Source organism: Heliangelus exortis, chromosome 10 (genome assembly GCF_036169615.1).
Source record: "Heliangelus exortis chromosome 10, bHelExo1.hap1, whole genome shotgun sequence".
NCBI classification, from domain to species: Eukaryota; Metazoa; Chordata; class Aves; order Apodiformes; family Trochilidae; genus Heliangelus; species Heliangelus exortis.
In genome coordinates this window covers 16,593,175-16,615,694 of record NC_092431.1, presented here as the reverse complement: position 1 = coordinate 16,615,694, position 22,520 = coordinate 16,593,175, and the positions used below count along the sequence as shown (strand labels likewise).

Genomic DNA, 22,520 nt, shown 5'->3' with positions numbered 1-22,520 from the left:
ATGAGTTTGTAGCTGGTGCAAGTAATTAGCACATTCTACAAAGCAAGTCCCTCATAGTTGTTCTGTGAATGTTTCTGAGGAGACAGTTTATTTAATTGAAAAAAGTGAAAGAGGGAAAAGGGAGAAAGAAAGAGAAGGTAGAGGGAGGGAGGGAAAGAGCTGAGCAGCACAGGAGCAATAGTCACAGGAGCCTCACTCCTCAGATCAACATATGTGGTGACGAATGACAAATTTATTTTTCTACAAAGTTTGTGTATATGTAAAACTGCTGAAGTGCATCAAGATGTCAAGTGCTTTTTGTGGCCACCCAGGTTGCCTTGAAAGATAACCAGATGAAAGCATAACTTTAGCACTGGACAGAGCGCGCTGTGCTTTGCAGGAACAGAGCTTATAGACTTTAGCATCAGTTAAAATAAGATTTTTCCTGCATCAATCAGATGCTAATAATCATCCAAAATAATTGTTCTGGAAGTGAGTTGTACTTACAAAGAAGTTGTTGCATACTTCTATCCACCAACAGGGTTAATTTAGTGATTTTACTGGTACATATGGTTGTTGAAAAGTATACGCAGGTCCCTCTTTTGAGAAGATGACCTATAGCATTTTAGTATAATTTAATAGTCTATACATTCTAAAATATAACTAATTAAAATTAGAACTTATTTGAGTTTTCTATTTTATTTGTGTAATCTGTATATCCATAATAATAATTCTTGCAACAGAAAGGAAAAAATAGAAAACATGTAAGCTACGTTTTCAGTTTAGCCTGGAGAATTAAACAAAGAGTTGGAAATTAACAGGCCCCCAAACCCAAGGTCTCTGGCAATGATTCACTGCACATTTGTTAAAAAGTCAAATAATTACTCTTCCTCCATTAGAGAGTGCTAATTGTTTCTGAACATCAATACAAAGGAGTTTAAGGATATTGCTGACTGCAAAAATAATTTATCCCTTAAGTCCTTCATGAATAAGAATTATTATTAGCTATTTAAGATAGCAATCATCTATTCTGGAACTGAAATTTTAGTGGCACGTATTAACCAAGAAGTCACAGAAATTATACATCTATTTTTGGTTTTCTGTCTCTTTGTGCAAAGATTCTAGCAAACATTCTAGCAGATTGTTTGTTAACTCTTTTGAAGACACCAGTTTGCCCACCAATTATGGCTGTGTCAGAACTTCCATTGACTTCCTTTATGCATATCCACAGAAAGAGTGGAACTGATTCTTTATTCCTGCAGGATAATAACAATAGCTGTTAGTATTGTATGGATAGGTCACCACAGGATGCTGTAATGTTTCACAGAGTATATGAGAATAGAATTTTGCTACTTTATCCCAGGTGATTGTTCTCATTATCTGATCTTTACTATGAGCCTCAGTTGAAGTAATTACTAATGGGGACATTAGAGTTAAGGGACTTGAAGTGTCCCTTATAATATGAATTTTAAGTTTTACAAGGTCATTTCTATGATAGTTTAGATTGGAAAAGACCAAACTTCTTTTTTTTTGCTTGGGCAAAAAAAAGACCAAACAAACCCAAATTAAAAATTCATTTATCAAAACAGGAGAAAGACAAAACACAACCAGATCTTAAATACTTTACCCCCACCCCTCCCTTCTTCTCGGGCCCAGATTACTTCACTCCTGCCACCCCCTCAGCAGCAAAGGGGGATGAGGAGTGGGGGTTTAGGATCAGTGCACTCCACACTGATTTTGCCTCTCCTTCCTCCTCACATTCTTCCCCTGTTCTCCATCCCCTGCTTCCATAGGGACAGCAGACTGAAGGATCTCACTAGCATACCATCAAACATTGGCATGCCACCCTCAGGCTTAACTCTAGCAAGTCTGATTTTATCCCTTTTGCGCTTCAAATCCAGTTTAAAGTTGTTTGAGTGAGCCCTGCTAACTCCTGTGCCAAGACCCTTTCCCTCTTTTTGAGTCAGATGTACCCTGTCTGTCACCAGGAGGCCTGATGTGTGAACTGGCGATCAAAAAATCTCAAAATCCTGCCAGTGACACTAAGGTTAGAGCCAGGTATTGAGCTGCAGTCTCTTCCCATTCCCTCATCATCCCCTCAACTGGAAGGACAGAGAAGAACACCAGTTGTGCTTCTGATCCCTTAACCAGTTGTCCTACAGCCCTGAAATCTCTCGTTTGCCCTTGGACTTGTAAAAACTTCATTGTTGCCTGCCTGAAAAATCAACAAGGGATAATAACCAGAGGGCTGTACCAGGGTAGGAAGCTTTCTTTTCACATCTTTAACCCAGGCCCCAGGGAGACAACAATCTTCCTTCCCTAAGAAGGGGGTCCAGCCTGCATATTGTGCTTTCTGTTCCCTTCATTCAGAAGGCAGTCACCTGTGACAATGGCACAGCTTTTTGTCTTTATGGAAGTGATTTTGATGCAGGGCATAGGGCAATCTAACCTCAGCAACACCTCCAAGATGAACCCTCATCCTCCTTATTTTTCAGTGCCACCTGTAGAGCCTTGTACCTGTTATACCAGGGCACCTGGGAAGCTGGGGGAGTCACAGAGGAGAGATGCCTGCTGTGACAGGCAGGAACTTGTCACCATTCCCCTATCCCTCAAATCAGTGAGTTCAGCCAGGTGGAGAGAGGGTAGGGAATCCTCTGTATCATGTGTCCTGTCTGCCTGTTAGGCCTGTCCCAGGGGTCTAATATTAATTGTTAGTACAGCTAGTAAAGAAAAGCTGAGGCTCCCTTTAGGCATGAGCAGAAACTTGATCCATGCCAGCTGAAGTGACACATTCTAAGGAACACACCTGTGCCACAGCCATGGTACATTCTTCCATCCAAGGACATCAGATGGATTTTGAACTACACACTCTCCATTCTTTTCATTTGAAGAAATAGTTTCCAGATGACTGTAGGTGAATTCAGATCCAGGCCCAAATCGCAATGCAGGCATTACCAAAAGGGATCCTTTAAATCAATTTTTTAACTCCAAAAAAGGCACCCCAGCTCAAAATGCTGGAAATCTAAGAAATCATTTGATCCACACAGCAACTCCAGATCAGTCAGCTAATCACATTCAACACTGTCAACCTACAGAAAAATAGTGGCTCATACTGTTGCTACTGCTAACAAGAGCATCCAAGGCAGTGACCATGGCAGGGCTGGTGTGCAGGTGTATGCAGTGTGTGAGTGTGAGAAGGGGTCACTGGTCACTTGAAGTGATGTGAGCACTTATTACAGTTTGAAAGAATCAGTGTGGAACCCTCTCTTTGATTTAGTTTTTACTGAAAGTTGAGAAGAGAGAGAGGGAAATGTGGTTTTTATGACAAATTCACATCTAGCTGTCAAAGGTACAAACCAGAAAGAAAAAAACACAGGAAAATGCAATACAGAACTGTATGTTTAAAGCCAACAGAAGTAGGAATAAAGCAGGTGCTCTGTAAACCAGTCTAGAAGTCTACTCAGATGAGGGGATGATAATCAGTCCTGTGTGTAGTGCAAATAAGGAAGGAAGTGAATAGGAACTTGACTTGCTGTAAAGACCTGGACAAATGCTACCACAGAGCTGTGTATCAAAGAGAAGTGGCAGGGGATGGGTAAGCAGGGAATCCAGTGAAGTGGAATTTGGTGAGGGCAGGATAGGAAGGATGATACAGGTTGAGGAATAACTGACTGTAAATACCAGTGGAGAGAGGAGATGAGATCAGCTGAGAGCAGAAGTTTTTGAGAAGGCTTGAAATCGTGCAGCTATTCCCACAGTTTTTTATAAAGGCAAACACAGAAAGCCTTCACTGTAGCTGCCTTAATGACATCTGCAGTTTGCAAGAGAGAAAGTTTTAAAAGCCTAGAAATTCAAGCATGTGCAAAAGCTGGCATGTACAACATTCAAACATTATGTTTAAATCTTCCTTTGTGATTTCAGTTTCCTTTGCTAAGACAGTCATTGCTCTGTCAACATATACACAGCTGGTGGGAAATCTGTAACACTATGTATGAGTCTTTTAAAACAAGGTAGTAAGGACAGAAATTTACACAGGACCAAGTGTTACACTCCTTATTAGGTATCGTTCTCACAGAGGACAGTGACAGAGCTACATTTGAATAAACTCAGACTGAGCAAAATTATCTTCGTTTTTTTTTTCTTCTTTTTTTTTTTTCTCTCCAAACAATTTTAGTGCCTAGGGGGACTTGTCAGGGACCATTCTTCTGGACATTGTACAAACACTGAACAAAATGGCAAACTCTACACTAAGACCTCACAATCTAAGCATGATAAAGAAAACATTAAAAGTCTAATAAGTAGATAGGAGAGTGGAAACAAATGTTTTTCTAGCTGTCTCTAATGAAGCTATTAGTATGTTCAATCTAGCACATGAAACACAAACATTTTTTACTTTTTTAATTACTGCATATTTTATAGAACAGGATTCCATCCCTAATAATACACAGGTATTTACAGAGGTTACATTCCTTTCAGTAATGCAACATTTGAGCAATTTACTGACTGATTTTCGTAGTTTCTTTCAAACCCCATTTTTAATGAGCATTTCTAAGGAAAGTAGAACACAAGCCTTTCTTTAGTTGGAACCTGCTGATGGGTTTGCTACATAGCAAAAGGCTATTGCAACATGTACCTAAGTGCATGATAAAATATTCCATAAGGAAAAGGGATAAGTTTTACGTATTAGAAAAGGCACTGCAGAAGTCAAGTGAATTTGCATCTGATTGTTATTTGAAATTAACAAGTAAACAGTATGATCATAATATGCTCTCATTTTTTTTCCAATGAAAGTTAACATTTAAGCCAAGAGTAGTTTATCTTTGGTAAACCCAAAGTTTATCAAAAATTCCAGAAATTCTTCAAAAATACACCTCTGATTTGGTATTGCATTTTTTGAATGACCCAATGTGCCTAGAGAAATAAATTATTAAAGATAAAACAGTGATCTTAAGTCAAATAATTCAACAGCAAGATTTTAGATTACTTTTGATTTTGGCGTTATAGTTACATGCCTTGGAATTCTACTCCATGATTATATCAGAGTTTCTCTTTAGTTGTTCCACTTGAAATTATATCTCCCATTTTCTCCAAATAACTACTATAAATTAAAACCAGCTCCTCAGAGATGATATTTACTGAAGCTCCAAATCATGGTAATTAAACTTTTATACCACAACACACTACCATGTGTTTCCAGATATTCTTTCCTAGAAACCAAAGGCAGCCTTTGTTATTTTCCCAATATTTTTAAAGGAAGATGCATATGAAAAGAAGTATAGTTGGGTGGGAAAAGCTTTCCACTCCACAAAAATTCTGGGATCTAAAAAATTTTCCTATTCCACATAAGGAAGAAATTGAACTCTTTCGAAATTTTCCATGAAGAAAGCCACAGAGAGACCACCCCAGGATAGCTAATAAAGTCCTTGTTAGGACATTTACTTGGGGAATGGAAGACTGAGGGTCAAACTCTTCCTGAGAGATGAGGGGCATTGACCTGAATATTCCTCTTCATAATGAAATATCCTAATTACAAGACGTTGAAATCCTACAGTGAGGTGAGGCTTGCTGTCAATTTCTCTCTTTTTCATTTAGACCAGAAGTTTGAGTTTGCACCAGGATTGTCAAAACTGATAATGTTTCGGAAAAAGCTTCACTCTTAAGAAATTGGCATTTCCCAATGAGACACAGCTGTCCCTCATCAGCTCTTTCTGTACGTTGTAAGCCAAAGAGAGGTTTTATGGCCAAGATCTATGCATTACTGCATTATTCACAAGTGGTAAAGCCATGCATATATTAGGTCTCTAATTCCAATTAAGTGCTAATCCTGTGTATCCTGTGAGTTATGTCCTGAACCACAGTACCTCCTAACACAGTATGCAAACAATGCAAAGAGGAAAGAAGATGAGTTAAGATATATTATCTTACTATCTGCTTCAGTAAAATACTAAAATACATGTATAACTAGCCAAACTCTATCTGCTTAGATTTAATACTAGTGATTACAAACTGGATAAAAATTACTAGAAATAGGTATGTGAACAGAAATAGATACTCTTGCTGTCATTAAACATAGTGTAATATCAGTAGTAAGAGGGTTTTTCCTCAAAGACTCTCCTTTTGCCAACTTCTTGTTTCCCTGGGTCTTGGATACCTTCTCATTTTAACCTAAAACCTAAAGGCATCCACAACAACCTAAAGCCAGCTCCTGGGTAGCATGGGATGTGTCCCCCTTCCCAGGGGCTGGGGCTGGGGAAGGAGAGCTCAGAATGGGACACTGTGGTCCCCCACTCTAACACCAGGAGTCACCCAGAGGCACTGCCTGTCAGCACAGTGGGTTTCAGCAGTGCTGCTCACTGTGTGAGACAATTATTCACCTCCCCACCTGATCTCCTTTGCTGCCAGCATTCCACAAAGTCTTTACTGGTCCTTCCTGAAATTCTTCCAACAAGCCACTTTAAAAAAAAAAGAAAAAAGTTAAAGGAAAGCCACTTAAGTTATTTTACAGCAGATGCTACACTTGATTAATAGGGTTAAAATCAGGGAAAAGTGTGTCAGTGCCTCAACTCTGAGCTTTGTCTCTTCATTTTTTACTGAGTGAACTGTAATGTAATTTTGAATTAATTAGTATTTTTACTTAAGCATATGGTTTAATAAAAACACAGATGAATAGACTATAAAAAGGTAATACCCAATTTATATTTATTCAGAGTGGGTCTTCTTTTGCAGATAGCACTTCATTTAAAAGTGATTTCTTTCTCCACTCACTAGTTAATCATCTATTTAAAAATTATTTTGTTGACACTAAACTGCAGACATGACAACACACTAAATGTTTGTATGCTCTTTTGCATTTTTTAAGGTTTTCTCCAAACTACAGCTGATGAGTTTTGCTTTTACTATGCAAGAAAAGATGGTGGTGTATGCTTTCCAGATTTTCCAAGAAAACAAGTGCGAGGGCCAGCTTCTAACTCCCTGGATCACGTGGAAGAATATGACAAAGAGGAAGAGATCAGCAGGTTCATAAAGATAAATGCTGTTTAATCTGAAAAAAAACCCAAAGAAAAACCAAAAAAACAAAACAAAAAAAACACCCCACCTCCCAAAGCCCCCAAAAAACCCAAAGCCAAAGCCTAGCAAACTCTGTGGTTTTCACAGTGAAACAGCTCCCTGTGTGCTTATGCTCAGCAGCTGTGGTTTCCAGATGTTACTTTCTTTTTGCTGCTGCTGGAGTATGTCAAAAGAGAAAGTTACATTTTCTTCAATATTTCAGTACCATTTGATATTTGCATTGCAGGAAAGGTGTTAGAATCCTGGTTTGATCCACCCTGTGTATCATACTTAGTCCTAGGAGGTCAGTTCTACCAGAATTTAGTATTACTAAACAATTACAATAACTTTGTGAACAAAATAATTATTTCATTATTATAAAATTATTGCATTCCTGTTACTTTTTAATTGTGAAAATAATTAAATTTGGGTTGTCCCATCATAAGTCATTATTTTTAAGTGGGTTTTTGAAGCTAGATTTTGTCAAATTGCTGGAATTCGCATTGTTTATTGTACAGACCAAGTTTTGTATTTATAAATTAATTTCTCTTTTATTACCAACTTTTTAATCTCCTGTTCCTTTATATTTCAGATCTAAGATAAATTAGTTTTCTCTTTCTTTTATAAAAACCTAACATTGCTCAAATTAATTTCAAACTGATGATCACCATTACCTGCTTGTAGACATTCAAGGAAATTTTTTATTCTGGATTGTATAACTGCGTTTAATACCACTGCAGAATGATAATTTTATTTTTTAGGGACATTGTTGTCTTATGGTTATGAGAAATTTCTCACTATTTTTTAAAATTTTTTAGAAAACACAAGCACAGCTGCTTCTGTATTCAAGAGGTTGTGAGTGGCCTAAGGCAGCCTGTGGGAGCTGTACATTGTGGGGATGGATCCCATCGCCTCTTTATTCTTGAGAAAGAAGGATATGTGAAGATTTTCAGTCCTGAAGGAGACATACTCAAGGAACCTTTTTTGGATATACACAAGCTTGTTCAAAGTGGAATAAAGGTTGGTTTGTTTTTTTTTTTACTTATCTCTATCTGTTTATAGGTCAGCCTGCCTACGGGGAAAAAGGGGATAAATGTTTTTCAGAAATTATTTTAACTTAAATAATAAAAAAGAAAAGGAATGACAACAGACATTACAGTTCTGTCTGGCAGGGACTTGAAAAATTCCTTGTATCAGAAAGGGAAAACACAGCATCTTATAACTGTCCCCACATTTTTCTATTTCCCTTCATTTATTCCACACTTGAAATTCAGAAGAAATTATTCAACACCAGCACCCCACAGCATTATCTTTGTATTTTCATCCTATGGGTTCATTTCCATCTCACTGAATTCAGCTGAGTTTTGCAGTGATTCTGGTGGAAGCCACATTGTCTCAGGGACCCATGGGTGCTCAGCAATGCCCCAGGTGCTGGGGTGCTCATCTCCTGCCTGGATCACCCTCAGTGTGGCACAAGCTGCCCTTGGGGGAAAGATGCTTTAAACCAGAGTGAATTTGAGATGCACCTGAAGGGTGACTGACCCTCTAAATTCAGACATGTGGGTGGTTTAGTGAAAGAGTTTTCATGGTGTTTAATGGGAAGGTTTTCATAGTCAGGGCAGTGAGTGTTGGGTGGGCAATGATGGGATTACAGGAGGGTGGAGGATGGAAACTACATCTAGGTATGGGATAAGTAGTACTGGGAAACTTGTAAGTCTATTGGGGGATATTTAATTTGGAAATATAAGTGTTGCTCCATGTTGCTTTCTTGTCACATTTTAGAGTGGTAATGCAAGTAAAATCCAGGTATATAAAGCAAATTTCAACTGTAATCAGGTCTTGCCTAGAAGAGTATCTCATAAAGCCTTCATGGATGAAAGGGTCATTGACATACTCTTGACAGAGTACTCTTAAATAATAATTGCAACAAACTATTGATTTAAAATGCATAGCACATTCTTACTGATCATTTTGTTTCAGCTATAAGGGCAACAAGCCAATTTAAGATTTTTTTTTAAAGCTTTTTCAATTTGTTTCTCAAATGATATCTTGATGGTTTTGCCTTGTGTTGAGAGAGAAAAATTAAATATATGACACATTTTTCAGGAAAAGAACCAACTTAGATGATTCTGTGGTTTCCTGAGCACTTCTCTTTCTGCCTCTGTATGTAACCATTATATTCAAGATACCAAGAAATGAGAGACTTACCAGGGGTATTTAAAAAATATCACACTACTAATACTAATTAATAAAAATAATAATGTATTATTGTATAGGTTTTTCCATATAATGCCATTTCATATTTCTTAACCAAAGATTCTGACCGTATGTACTTGTGCAGAACAGATACTTTCTCAGAACTGCTGTTGATCACAGACAAACCTTCCCCAAGGAAGCTGCTAGAGCTGCAAATTAGAGGCATAGCTAAATGGAAAACTGATTTTCTATTGCTTCTGAATAAGCAACAGCCTGGCTGACAGGACTCTCAACAGCTACTCTCAGCTTCAGATTCACCTTTTAGTTCTGTTTTAAATCAATGACTTGATCTTTGTAGTCTTTACTACCCTAACCATCATATGATGCTCAACTCTGTTTCAATTACAGCATTTTGTGTAAATAATTTGATGCTCTCTAAGCTAGAAAGTCTAATTCAGTTTCCTGAGATAACAGTTCAGTGACTGAGGATATCTGTATTAGTGTTTAATGCAGGCTGGCAAGAACAGAGGCTTTATGTACTTCTCAGGTAAGAAGAAAGGGAATGTGCCTAGAAGCAATTTTCCAGCTCTTAAATGGCAAGGGAAAAGTATAAGAATTCAAGGAATTAGTACATTGTATAAAATAATAAATAGAATAAAACAAAACACACATAATCCAACTGGTTGTTTTAAAATAAGGGTTCTTAAATGTTTTTATGTTTATCCTCTGATGACTCTTATAATCATGGGGGTTGGAACTAGATGATCTTTAAGGTCCCTTCCAATCAAAACCATTCTATGATGTCCACAGTCCTTTGCCTACAGGGATGCAAGATCACTGTGACAGCAGTATCACCTTTTCTATCAAAATACTGCTTGAAGGGTGTTTGATTTTACTTGCCTGTTATACACTTTGAAACTAGAAATCAGTACTGGGCATTACTACATGGCTAGGCAGTTTCCCAGCAGGCAGTGCAGAGACTGTACAGTCATCTGTTAAAAAAACCCAACTAAATAAAACACTGCATCCACCTGGAAAGTGGGAGATCCACAGAATGTGTCCTCTGTGCCTACTCAGGAAGTGCTTATTGTAAAGAAGATGGATTTGCCTGGGTACACTTTGCTCCATGTGCCTAACTCTACTCATACAGTAGTGTAAGTGAACATGTAAATGAAATTAATGACTTTTAAGTTGTCCCTGATAAAAGTTAGGCCCATACATCCCTGTGAAGTGTTTATCCAAGGTAGCATGTTTCCTTTTTTGAGTTCATTTACACAGATTCAGAGATGCAACCCCAAATGTCTGGTCAGTTCCTGTGAACATCCATACAATGTTATCTGGAATTAACATAGATACTCTTCATTCTAGTAAACAAAAACTGTTCACCTCTCTTCCAACCTTGGAGCAATTGTAATAGGAAAAGGGAAATGATCCTTTTTTCCTAGAAATAAGTGTGAACATTTTATCTCCTATACCCAAGTTTCTGGAAAAAGTTTCTGTTAATTTTTGGTCTGTATCTCAAATGCAAACAAATAATTAACTCTAGTTACAATAGTAGAACTGTTTTTTCAAACTTTTATAGATATATATTGTATCCAGTAAATAATAATGATGATTATGCAGCTGTGGGTCAATGAAAGTTGATTTAAACAGATTCCTCTGAAAAGCAGCTTTCCCAGTAAGATATTTTTTATGTTGACAGATGGAGTAAAATAGTGGTGGTTGATTTTATCTTATTTTTCTAATGTGAAGAGGAAATGTAGGAGTGGTAAATTCACTATATTGTCACTATGCAGCAAATCTGTTGCATGCTGATTTTCCAAGGAATATACTTCAAACTACCAAAGAATATACTTGAGGCTGATATAGCTAAGAAACAGAAATTACATATTTTCTTCATAAAAATAATCCTGGCCTTCAGTTCTGATCTCACTATCATTTTGCTCATCAAAGCACTGGCACTCAGATAAGGAGGAAAACAATACACAAAGATCTAGGAAGAGAGGTGACTGCATTGTATAGCAATCAGCCATGATAACCTCCTAAAAAGATGCTGCTTTGTTCCTCTAATGGAATTAATGGTCTCTATGCTGATGAAATTCATTTGTAGCCCTTAACATTGCTGTGAGTGAGCTTGTAGGGTTTCTTCATTGGTCCTGCCAACTGAAGCACATAAATAGGATTATCTGGAGTCACTACTTTGCAGTCACTTCTGTGGAGGTCTGTGGATATAAATGATAATTAAGTAAGAAGAGTGGCACAACCTGATGCATGTGTTATTGGTCCAATGGCTTTTAATATCCATTGAAGTAATTTAGGTCTCTGCTTGAAAATTGTTGCTGCAGTAAAATCTACTGACAGTTATGTAATTTAATTTTAAGGAGTGCAAATGAAAGAGAAGAAATGATAATTTTATATGCTGCTAGTATCTCAGAAATTAGCACAAGGTTGTGGAAGTGTTTACTAACAAAGAGAGATGCCATGAATGGATGATAGTAGCTTACGCTTTCTCAAAGCCCTGCTCAAGGAAAAAACCAGATGGAGGATTCCTGAAGATTTAAAAAACAAACAATCAAACAAACTCTGAAGAGCTTAAGAAACAATTTTTCTTTGCACATCTCCCAATTTCTAATCCTCCTTGACAGCAGAGTTAGGAGGAATACTTTTCTGATCTTCTGTTTTTCAACTTTGTTGTTGGAAGCCAGGAGTGGATCTTCATTAAGAAGTTGCAAATTCAACATCTGTGGCTCTCTCCAATGTATTTAATGTCACACTTGCCACATAAGTATTGTAGTGTGCTGCAGCAGCAAAGAAAGCCAACAGGATGCTGGGCTGCATCAACAAGGGCATCACCAGCAGAGATAAAGAAGTCATCATCCTGCTCTACTCAGCACTTGTCAGACCATACCTGAAGTATTGTGCTCAGTTTTGATCCCCTCTACCAAAAGGATGTGGACAGGCTGGAGAGGGTCCAGGGAAGAGCCACGAGGATGATCAGAGGACTGGAGCACCTGCCATACAAGGAGAAGCTGAGAAATCTGAGTTTGTTCAGCCTTGAGAAGAGAAGGCTTAGGGGAGACCTTATTATGATGTTCCAGCACTTACAGGGCAGCTACAAGGCAGATGGAGACTCCCTGTTTACAAGGAGTCCCATGGACAAGCCAAGGGGCAATGGGCAGAATTTGCTGCTGGAGAGATTCCCATTGAACACAAGAGGAAAATTTTTCACCATGAGCACAGCCAGACACTGGAATGGTTTCCCAGGGGAAGATTCCCCCACTTTGGAAAGTTTTAAGTCTCAGCTCGATGTGGTGCTGGGACATCTCACACGAACAATAATATCAGTGTTGGACCAGATGATCCTGGAGGTCCCTTCCAACCTGACATTCTATGGTTCTGGGACTCTCTGACAGTATGTGTGGATGGATTGGGCTGTGGGCCATGTCCCTCCTGTCACCTGTAGCTTTTTCTTCCTTATTTCAAGAATGTGGTGAAAAGAAGGAAACTATGCACCTCAGTTTTGCCCCAGAGTTGTCTAAGGACACAGGTGAGGCAAACACCTGTATGTCCAGTCTAGGACATGCTTCTAGGCTCAGCTATTTAGGAATATACAGCTCAGTGTAGTGAAGAAAATACTGATTTCATCACCTGTGCCCTTTATTATTACCAAGTATCCAGAGTATGTGGCATGTATTTAGAATGAAATAATAAGCATTTACCAGAAAAAAAACCTAGAAGTGTGACTCCCTGTTCTGGTGATTTACTGCTCCATTATGTTGTTGTGAAGAGAGTTACAGAGCAACATTTTACAGTTGCTTCTTCAGAGCCATTCCCAAGTAGAAGGAAGGCTGAAAGTCTGAATAAGAAGCTATTGAACTAATACTGGTTCAGTATTAGTTCACTAATATTTTGATGTCACTGGCATTTAAGCAGACCTTAATTCTCAAGAAAAAATAGTCCTGATCTATCTGAATCTATTGTCAAAAATTTAGACAAAAGAATTAAATGCTTTAAAAGTATTAGGCAAATATTTTGATGCCATAATGCACGCCACAGAAAAAGGATTACATATTCTCAAGAATTGAATTTAATGATTTCTTGAGATGTGGTTGTGCCAAATATGTTATTAATACAAGATCAGTCACCTGACTGCTTTAGCAGTTTACTTACTCCTGTGGCTCTATTTTATCTTATTAATTGGATTATTTCTAATATTTGAAACCTTTACATTAATAGCAGCCACCATGAAATGTAGCACAACCTCTTACATCAGTTTTCAGTTGCTCTCCTGTCTCCTGAGGCTAATAACATGCATTAAAAGCTACTGGTCTAAAATATACTGGTCTAAAATATATTGTTCAGAAGGAAAGGCATCAAGGTATGATTTGTCAACAAGGAAAAATGAAGAGCCTACCAGTTCTCTTGGGGGTTAAATGCTATAACCACTTTTCAAAATGCTTTCTGAAAAGCTAAGTAGCTCTAGGGCTAGAACTATTAGTCCATAGCATTTTTTACATCCTTCCCTACACTCATTTGGCTTCCCAACATCCTTCTAAAATGAAGGACCTCAGAGCTATATGAGGTAGCCAAGTTTACATCTTACTATTACCAATGGTAAAATCAAGTCCCTGTACCTATGTGGTAGTTTTCTACTTGTAAATCCACTGACTGTATTATCTCTTTAGGTATGAAATTGCAGTTGGGCTTCATGTTCAGCTCTTAAAATATTTTCAGTGTTAGAATATAAATATGACATATATCCTAATATGAACAGTATTTTAATGTCATTCTGCAATTAATTCCACTGATGCTGAGTGCAAATTCTATTTGCTGTCTTGCTCCTGTACTTCTAGGACTAATCAAATGGTAAGTTCATTTAAAATATGTGCTTAGGGCCAGGCAGAGAGGCAAGGGAAATAAAATTACTGATGTAAACAGTGATGTATTTTGGAATATTCTTTGGTGTCCTGGAACTCCTCTGTCAGAGTATAAAAGAGGACACTCTAAGATGTCTTTGTTGAGAGCTGAAATGCTATGTTGTCTGTGTTGTTGCAAAAAGGACAAGGAAATTGATGTACACCTCACCTGCCCACTGGAGACTGCTGAGAGGGAAGAGATGGGGACTTCCCTTCAGCAGAGGACTTAGAGCTGAAGCCATGTGAGGTCATATGGAGGTTTCTCACTCATTCAAGAGGTCAGAAGAGCTTCAGTCAGGCTTGTGGAACAACTGATGTCATTTCTGAGGCCACACCTCACCTGTGATGTCACCACTTGAAATCACAATTGGTTTTAAATGTCTTGATATAACTGGGGCAGAGAAATAGGGAAGAAATGATGGTTAAACTATGCAAATGGCCAAATGGGAAAGTGCAGGACATTTTAAAGATAAACCAATGAATGTCCTTATTTATAATGACCTTAAACATTAATGAAATCAACATAATGCACACAGCACAACAAACATCCTGCATGAGAATTCTGCCTTCTTTGTGGAAGGAAGATTTTTTCTTTATTAGTAATAGTGATTTTTTTTCTCCAGTTGTCACCTCTTTTGAGAGGTGATGATGCTTTTGTGAAGACTTAGTACACTTGAACTGTATTCAGAAACTGTAAAATACAGTGTTTTAACAGAGGACTATATAACGACAGTTAAATGGGCCTGGATTTCCCATTAACAATTTTCAGATTTTGGTTCTAATCCTAAAAGGAGCACAACAGTCCTTTGAAAGAGGCTGTGTCTTACCATCATACGGCTCTGTTGCATGCACAGAAAATAACGACTCTTCCAATTCTGAAAAGCATGTGCCAAAAGCTCTGGAGACCTCTATTTTTGTGTGAGAGACTGCAGTAGATAACCATGCCCGAGCAATTGTGGAGCAGTGCAGTGACTCTCAGGTTGTAAGCTGACCAGATGAAGAATTGCCAGTTTATTCTAAGGAAATTTAAATCAACAAAACAGAATGGTTTCTGTTGATTTTGGGTCGCCTGTCTTAGATTTGAGGAGCTGAGAGGGGAAAGAAGATAATACTTTATCATTTTACATGCACATGTGTAGATTTTAATGTTCTGTGTTTCCTTGAGAGGAATCCCATGGTGCCAATTAACCTAACTTATTCCAAAACAATTCTCTGTTTGGAAAGAATAATTTTCATTGTGGGTGTTCCATGAAATTGTATGCCTCATACCCTGTTATTACTGAGATGTGTGCAGTGCAATTGAGAATGCCAGTTTCTTTTCCATGCACTCTATAGATTATAGCTATATCCCACACACAGTGCTAGATAATCCCTACTTTAATTTTGTAATGTGTACAAATCCTTTTTGAACATTTAGCTGGTTTAGAAATGTAAAAATCCATCATCCTCTGAAACTGCATTTGTGAAAACCAAAAAGCTGAATTTAGAAGCGATCAAAGCCAATGAATAACATGGTAATTATCTAATTAAAAGGAAATTATTGCGTTTGCTGAAATATAACAGGCAGATCATGATATCCAACACAAAATGGCAAAGAAGGAATAAAGTTACGCAGAAAATTCCATGGTTTTTAGCCAACACAGTTTCAACCACATGTTTTTCTTTAATGGGAGGAGGTTTAACAGTCTACTAAGGCTCCAAGATTCATCATCCCTTCAAGCTCTTGGACACCCCAAAATTTTTAATGAGGTCCTAGAATACTTCAGGGACCCCAGGAAGTACTGCAGCTCTCAGACACAGTACTGTGTCCTTGACACTTTTTCTGTGTACTTTCCTGTCCATCAAAGCTATTTGATTTCCACTGCTGTTACATCCCTTGTTCTATGCCATACAGGAAATGGGCCATGTCATTGTCTTGAAAGAGATTAAAAATTGAAAACATGTATAGTTTCCTAGTTAATATAGCCCATGTGCTATTCCTATGTATACTTCATCCAGATGCCACAGAACTATTTTCCTTTATATCCTCTTACACACATTTTCTCACAAGCTCTTTAACTCCTGTTCCTTAGGATTAGCAAGTTGAGTTGAGGGAGGAACACTTCCTCTAATGGAGCACTGGTATATTATAATGTTTTCCACCCATTTTATCCCCTTTGCAGTAAAATTGGACAAATGATCTGTCTGTAATTTTATGGTTTATATATAATTTTGGTTTTAAAAAACAGTCAGAACTAATTTTTCCCATTACTGAAAAAAAAAATCCTCTTCCAAAAGATGAAACCACTTAGTAGCTGACACTTATTTTTTTCACTGCCAGTGTCTGTCTGCATTCTCATAGTGCTGGAATTTTTAAAGAAATTATTCCATAAATCTCAATAAAGAATATTCTCTCTTAGATTTAATTTGGAAAATGGAATATACAATCTGTGGGAGAGAGGTCTGCAAAATACTTCTGACCATTTGTTTTTAATTTACAGCAGATACTTTTTAAAACCTTGATCTATCTTCACTGGCATTGAATTGCAATCCCTACAGCTGAATTGCAACAACTTGAATTTATGTAATAATCATTTTTTCACTAACCGAATGTCTTGAGAATAAATGAGTTAGTAAATCACCAAAACTTTTATATTTTTAACATTGAAAAAAATTCTGTGAGTATCAGTCAGCCAGATTCTCAGTCACTGTAACACCCTAGAGACAGCACACCGTAAGTGCTAGTAGATTAATGGATCAGAATCAGACTGCAGTGTGAAGGAGAAGAGAAATTTTTATTAATGTAAGAAAATTACTTACTTGAACTTGAAGTATCTGAGTATTGGTACCATTTTCAGGGAACTGTGGTCAGTATTCATGAGGAATCATGCTAGAAGGAAGTTAGATCCTCTCAGGACATCATTTCCATCTCTTCCTTAAAGGAAACACATATCTTCACATTACAAAGTGAAAGCTTAATTGTAACTAATTAATGTAAATAATGATGTCCATCTCACAGGACTCTACTTGAAGATGTGACTGAGCACTACAGACTCTCCTCACCAAGTATCAGACAATGTTTAGGTGTATTAATGCACCCACAAAGCCTTGCACACTTTGAAGATCCAGTCAAATAAACAGAATTTCAGATTAGAAGAAGGGCAGTGCAAAATGTTGGCTGCTATTTTCCTCCCCCATACCTGCCTTACAGGATATGACAGGACAATATTATCAGGATGCTATTACCACAGTGACTTTTTGAGAGAAAGAGCAAGAAGTCAGTGGTCTCATGTGACAAGCACATGTGTGCACGTGTAAATAAATCAGTAATATTAAATAAAATTTTACAAGCCACCCATGACATTACTCAAATTTACCTCTACAGTTACTTACAGATAACAACCCTGCCAAATACACTGATATTCCACATCTCATGTAGAATGTTTGAAGCCACAGACAAATCCAAAAGTAGAGAATATTAGGTAATAGCCTAATAGAAACCAGCCTCTGTCAGGGTTTGGCCCCTCTGTAGGTTGCCCCTCACCAGGACAAATCAAAACTTTTTCACAACCAGTGCCCATGTTTCTCCAAAGGTCTACAGGGCTGGGAAGGCCACAAATAAAATTGTATTAAACCCTCAATTTAATTTTGTTAATTTTAAAAAACTTGTAATCAATTACTTGATTTAAAAGTGATTTCAGCTCTTGAAGCAGAAACATGCAAAAATGTGGTTTTGCTGTAGTTTTATGAGTCAGTATTTTGCAACTAGCAACATTTTTTACTTCTCTTAGAGACACGTTCTCCTTACAAATAACATGGGCATTTAATAATTTTAATAAGGCAATAGTACATTAAATATGTACGGGGCACAAATAAAAGCACAGAAAGAACACAATTCAATACAATTTATATAATCCTCCATGTTTTACAAAATGTATATACATTTTGTCAGCATGTATAAATTTTATTATATTTGACTATCTGCATAAATATTTCAATTTCCAGGAGTAAGTACTCCAAGGAAAAAAACAGTGGCCAAAGACAGGGAAATGAACTGAATTAGTTACTTAATAACTAGTAATTTCTGAAATCACTTCATATGAATGCTCAAAAATAGTGCCAAAGAAAATGTATGAAAGGAGCTTCTACTGTACTCTCACTCTTAGTATTGCTAAGAGCATCTTAAAAATCAGGCCTGAGAATTCCTGTCTTTTTTTTTCCATAGAACAAAAAACTAACTTCAACAACCAGCAAGCAATTCAAAAGGTGAAAAATTAAATGTAAGGAACTAGAATCCTTAATACTGAATAAGATTTCTTTGTTTTAATTCATTCAGTGTTGTAATTCATTAAGTGTTGTAATTCATTAAAAAAACAATTACAGATTTTTTCATGGAAAATCTAGAGTACCTTATTAATGTGCTTGATGTACTGGATATGCAGTGAAGGAGAGGTTTTTGGAAAAAAACAGCTCCAAAAATGAAACACCAAATTTCAAAATAGACTCCATAATGTGCCAATTTCATTAGAAAATGTGTATTATCACTTAGCAGTCACCGGTGACAAAATTGCAAGTGCAAAGGCAGTTGTATTGTATTGCTTGTATTACACTATCACCCTGCTCAGAGTATTTAGAGAAGCTCCTGAGGCTGGACTGCATAAAACTTACACTTCTTCCATGATGTTTCCTGTTTTCTGTTTATTGTTCTACCCATTTGCAAAAATGTAGAATATAGTCTTTTCTTAATGCTGCCCTCAACTACACACCCTTCATTTGATAAAAAAACTGGTGGAATTAGGATTTGAGTTTAACTGATTAACAGTCTGAGCCTGTGATTCTTTGTGTTTCAGTTCTAATTGTCTCAAACCTCATCATCTTCATTTTCAGACTAAACATACACTGAGTTGTTCTGGTTGCACTGGCTTTTGGAAAAGAACTTGGTACTTTATTCAGCCAAGTTAAAGAGTTTCCAAGATCATGGTCTTGGTTCAGGATAAATGGAGCCAATCTGCTAAACAAATTCTTGCTCTCTTGGTTCTAATAGCACAAGAAAAATGGAAAGAGAGAATAGATTTAATACTTTATATAGGTGAAAAAATCCTGGAAGCTGAAAAAATTTAAGTTAACTGTGCTTATGTCAGCAAGACACCATATTTTAGAGATTAATTTTAGCTTTCTTTTGAAATGTGAACCACAACTTATAACACTAATGAAGCAAACATTTCTTACTAAAGACAAATTTAAGAAAAAGTTAGATTTAAGATAAATCACTTTGGGTTTTAAAATAATGAAGAAATTTAGGCTAGTACAGACAAATATTAGTGTTCTTATAGCATGTAATAGTAATAGCAATGGTTGTTTTGTACAGTGCTGTATGAGGATATGAATGCCTACATTTGTTTAAAATTCTGTTACTGAGAATGCTTTTCTAATGAGCTACATTTTAAAAACTGGGATTGAAATAAGTGAGTAATGGAAAAAAAGAAAAGGAAAGAAACTTCTAATCAGAAAATAGTGTACATTATTTCAAAGTCGTAAGTTCAAAGAATCAGTGGATCTTGCTCAAAGACAAACCATATTTCAATCTGCTTTTCAAAACTACCCTATAGTTACACTAATAAAGTTTGTTTTCAGCTGAATCTTAGCCTAACAACAACTGATAACTTGAGATACATTCCTGAAGGTTATAATGTGCTTTCACTTGAAAGGTGTCACAATTTCTATTTGCTGGAGGCCACAAAACCATTAATTTGGTTTCGGGGTTTTTTTAGAATGTAAGGAACCAACTACTGATTCAATGGGCTTGGGCTCTCAAGCCATGGTAGAACCAGTAATTTCATTTGCTGATTTTTGACTAACCTTTAACCTGCAAGACTTCATGCCACACAAACATGAATTGCAACACATGCAGAATTAGATGTGTAACTGACCTCCCAAATGTACAGCTTGATTCATGGACACAGAAGTAATATTTGAATTTAGAAAACTCCATGTGGCTTCAGTGACAACTGAGCCCCTTAGACTGTAGGCACCTAAAAGTGGATTGAAAAGCAAGTATTTCCTGGTGACTTTTTCATGGATGTCAGAGGCTTATATTTTTAAGCCCTCAACATAATACTGGTGTGTAGACACCAAAGACAACAATTTGTTATAAGAATTCTGGAATAGTGACAGGGTGAATCTAACCTTGATGGAGGTCCTGAGTGACATACAGGAGTTGATTCAAGAAGTTAAAGTGGCTGAGCCACTAAATAAAAGTGGCCATAATATAATTAAGTTCAACATCCTCCCATGGGATCCTACCATGAGTTAATAATATTACAGCACTTTTCAAAAAAGGAAGATTTTTATGTTGAGGAGGTTAGAAATAATCTGGAAATTTAAATTTGCAGAAGCAGTATGGAGGTTCTTTAAAAGGGCCTTATGAGACACAGAGAAATGATAAATATATTGGAACAATTAGGAATCAAGAAGGTGAGAAATATAGCAAGGTACAAAGGAATGTTCAGGCCCCCAAATATAATAATCCTATAACCAAATGGAAATCCAACTCAAGTGACACTAATACAGAAGAATATAAATACAGAACAACAGAGTAAGGGTTATATCCTGCAATTGTTTTACTGGCAGAATAGGAGGTTCCCATAAACATTTAATGGTAGACCAACATTCTGAGGTTTGAGAGGAAATTTAAAGGATAAACAGGGGAAAAATGCAGCAAATTTTTTAATACATTGTGATAAAGAACTTCCTCAAGCTAGGTGATGGTTGTAAGCAGACCCAATTAGCTGGCCTGCTGGAGTATAAAAGCAAAAGATGGAGCTTGCTTCCTTTTCATAAGAGAGACTGGGAAAAGCACACCCTAGAGTTGGTGTTTAATTTTTTCTGTTTCTCTACTTTTAGGCTGAGAAAAAAAAAAGAGAGGGAGAGAAGAAATTATGAAAAGCACCAGCATAAATTGTCCTACAAATAAGTGGTCTAGAGGAACTGGAAATTGGAGCAGTTGTACTATTTATTTTGCAAAATGTAAGGTTTATCTGTGAGGCTGTTTATGAAAGGACTCTGAAGGTCATTTTGCAAGTTTACACAGAAGTAAGAACCTAGAAAAATCCTAAGTGAGAAAAATCAAGAGAATTGTAACACTAGGTCAAAAAAGTATCTTGTGTAAGTGTTAATTTGCTGCCACCAACAGAATTCTGTCCAAGAATTGGTAAGATAAGGAAGAAAAAAACAGATAAATTTCTAGATGTTTTTATGCAGTGTCTCTGAAAAAAGTAGCATGGGAGCTGGCCAGTCATAAGATTAAAAAATCCCACAGTGGTTTAAACTACACTCAGGGAAGAACTTCTTTAAGTATATTTAAAAGAACTTTTAAATGTAAAATCTAGTATTGCTTCTAAAAAATCAACTGTTATTTGAAGAATTCATGATAACTAAGTAGCAGAATTAGCTGGTGGTACAAGATTAGAGTTCATTGGTTAGAAATCTATAGAAAAAAACTAAAAATCTATTTTCTAAATCTAGATAATGAAATGGAACACTAAATTCAATATAAGGTACCTCAGGAAGAATCTTTAAACACAGAGCTCTCAACTTACTCTGTTCTGCCCTGAAAGATATTAAAGGAGCATCTATAACAACTCCAAGTAGCTATCCAAATACAACAAAACAAAACAAAACAGGTATTAAGCAATATTAGAAGAGATTTTGAAGTACTTCAGTGACCCAGCACTCTCACTATATAACCCAGCAGCACCCTCAGGGTCCAGCAAGACACAATTTGAGCAAACAGTGTTGAACAGGGGTTTCACTTGGTGTGATATAAATATATATTTAATTTTGGGAAAAAAAAACACAAACAAATCACTAGCAGAAATAGGTAAAGTATTAATTTTCAGGGAAGGCAATTTGCCTTTTCATTTGCTTTTTTCTTTAATGAAGAAGTTCAAAAAATTGAATCATCACATAAAAGGACTGACATTTGAGGAACATTATCACTTGTCTGTTACATGCTTCTGCTTTGGTAGTTTGATTCAACACCAATTCATGAATAATTTACTATCCATTTTTCTGCAGAGATTACAGCAGTCATGTAACTTTCCTGATAGAGAATCAGGTCAGATGGCAATAAAACTGTGGGCAGAGGAAGTGCTCCAGTCCCCAACCACCCTTCACTAAACTCACTTGGGTGTATCAGTACCATCCTCCTACTATAAAACCAGGCACAATATTCAAGGCAGCAGAGGAAGTGATTGTTCTCCCTGTGCTCTGCACTTACCAGGCTGCATATAGAATACAGAATATTGTGCCCAGGATGCTGTTGGTCTCTGCAGCTGGGCACACTGCTGCCTTAACTTCAGCCCAAAGCCCCTTCCAGCAGAGCTATCCCAGCCAGCCAGTCCC

The 22,520-nt window shown here is 37.0% G+C and overlaps 1 protein-coding gene across 1 annotated transcript in view; it reads left to right on the top strand.

Moving 5' to 3' along the window:
- Positions 1-22,520, top strand: part of HHIP (hedgehog interacting protein) — a 70,430-nt gene that overhangs the window by 9,608 nt on the left and 38,302 nt on the right. The window contains exons 3-4 of the mRNA XM_071753739.1: positions 6,839-6,995; positions 7,845-8,046. Of these exons, the coding sequence (XP_071609840.1) occupies positions 6,839-6,995; positions 7,845-8,046 (359 nt within the window). The remainder of the gene's footprint in view (positions 1-6,838; positions 6,996-7,844; positions 8,047-22,520) is intronic.